The sequence below is a fragment of the Micropterus dolomieu genome, unplaced genomic scaffold (genome assembly GCF_021292245.1).
Source record: "Micropterus dolomieu isolate WLL.071019.BEF.003 ecotype Adirondacks unplaced genomic scaffold, ASM2129224v1 contig_1470, whole genome shotgun sequence".
NCBI classification, from domain to species: Eukaryota; Metazoa; Chordata; class Actinopteri; order Centrarchiformes; family Centrarchidae; genus Micropterus; species Micropterus dolomieu.
In genome coordinates, this window is record NW_025730460.1 from 1 (window position 1) to 1,925 (window position 1,925).

At 43.0% G+C, this 1,925-nt stretch overlaps 1 protein-coding gene across 1 annotated transcript; it reads left to right on the forward strand.

The window, feature by feature from the left end:
- Positions 1-750: 750 nt before the first annotated feature.
- LOC123964275 (TRPM8 channel-associated factor homolog) lies at positions 751-1,916 on the forward strand (the record flags this gene model as incomplete). The annotated part of the gene is made up of 3 exons (XM_046041344.1): positions 751-906; positions 1,380-1,603; positions 1,803-1,916. Coding segments are annotated over exons 1-3 (423 nt in total), but the record flags the coding sequence as incomplete, so codon positions are not given.
- Between the last annotated feature and the right edge of the window lie 9 nt (positions 1,917-1,925).

Consider the following 1,925-nt stretch of genomic DNA (forward strand, 5'->3'; position numbering starts at 1 on the left):
TCCAACTAAACCTACTTTGTGACAGTGCAAGTCATTCAATCTTTAAATGTACTACAGTCATCATCATATCCACCTTTCCAGCTTTGCATCCTTTTATTTATAGTACAAACAACACTTACCCTCAGTAACACAATTCCATGTCTTCCCCAGATCCAGATAGGATGTCAAACAGACCATCTCAATTCTGCAGAGTTGAAGAGAGCACCATGTGTTCATGAGCGATTTCCTGTTACCTCAGAGGTGATGCAGGTGTGGAACCTGTGGGGTGGACTCATCTACCTGGTAGCCCCACCCAAAACACAAGTGTACGGGGTAGAGGTCACAGTGCAGATGGCTGTGCCTGCGCCGTACTATAGATCAGGTGAGTCTGTGATGGTGTGGTATGTGCCTGCTGATACGTTTATTCTCAGGGGGGTAAATAGAAGGTTTGTAGTAATTTTTCCCCATTATAGTAGGGGATAATATGGTTGTTATGGGATTCAGGGCAGTGTAAGAACATCTTGTCCAAAATCCATGCAATATCATTAGTGGTCTTCAAACATCACTTGTGATGGACAAATCAAGAGAAATAATTTCAGTTTAGCAGGTGTCATTTAAAAATATATAATTTTACAAAATTGTGCAATATTCCTTTGATGTGATTTGAATCCCTCCCTTTGTTTTTTTCAGGTGTGACAACTGCAGCTGATTGGTTGTTGTTGCACACAGCTCCTGCACCCTGGGCAGAGTTGGAGTTTGACAACATCATCCTTACTATACCATCAGATGTTGTTAGGAGCCTGGAGCACCCTGATGAGCTGGCGGCGTTCTGGGATGACATCATGAAGGGTGTTGCTGATCTTGCTGCCATCCCACACAAGTTTCCCCGCAAAGAACGTTTTGTAACTGATGTGCAAATTTCCTGTGGTAAGTGTGTTTGACTTTGACTCTTTCTTATTTGCTTATCCTGAGTCCTGGGGAGATGGAGCCTGTCCCAGCTCACACTGGATGAGCGGCAGGGTGCACCATTGACGGGTCACCTGTCTAACACAGAGCTAATACAAATAAGACCATTCACATTCACACCTGTGGGCAATTTAGAGTTTCACCAAATCTGCATGTCCATGTCAACGCCAAGGGGGCACTGCTCAGTGCTAATAGCTGTGCATAGCGTATACAGTATAATGAAAATAAATCACCAGGACTCTCAGGGACATTAGATGACATTCGGCACGTACTAAGTAATCATGACAAGATTTGGCTTCTAAAATTGCAAAACTTTAAAATCAGTAATTTAATGAGCATGTTTTGTACATTGTTCTCATTGTATGCACATGCACTACAATGCGATGTTTCTCTACCATAGATATGGAACCATAAATATCTGTTTCTCTATTCAGGTTGGATGCATTCAGGTTATCCTATCATGGCACACAAGCCCACAGCAGCTGAGCTGGTCAGCATTGACCTTGCTAAGAGTAAAGGCCTGTGGGGCCCCATACATGAGCTTGGACACAACCAACAGAGAAGCTGCTGGGAGTTCCCATCACACACCACAGAGTGTACATGCAACCTGTGGTCAGTGTATGTGCATGAAGAGGTGCTGAGGATCAACAGGGAACAGGTGGAGTAAATTAGTTTTATTTAGTTGACAAAAACAGAGACTAACGGCTAAAACACCCTGGTCTTAAAGGCTATGGTGACATTGTTACATCAATAGATGTTACATACTTGTTATCATATGTTGAGAAAAATATTTAGCTTTTCATTTGGATTACATTGTTTCACAATCACATCATTTCTGTTCAACTTGTTCAACGCAGGCTCATCCAGCAATGACTTCAGCAGATCGAAATAGTCGAGCAGAGGAGTATGTTAAGGGGGGCAAGAAACTCAGCAACTGGCAAATGTGGGTGGCCCTGGAGACATATATGCAGGTGAGAGAA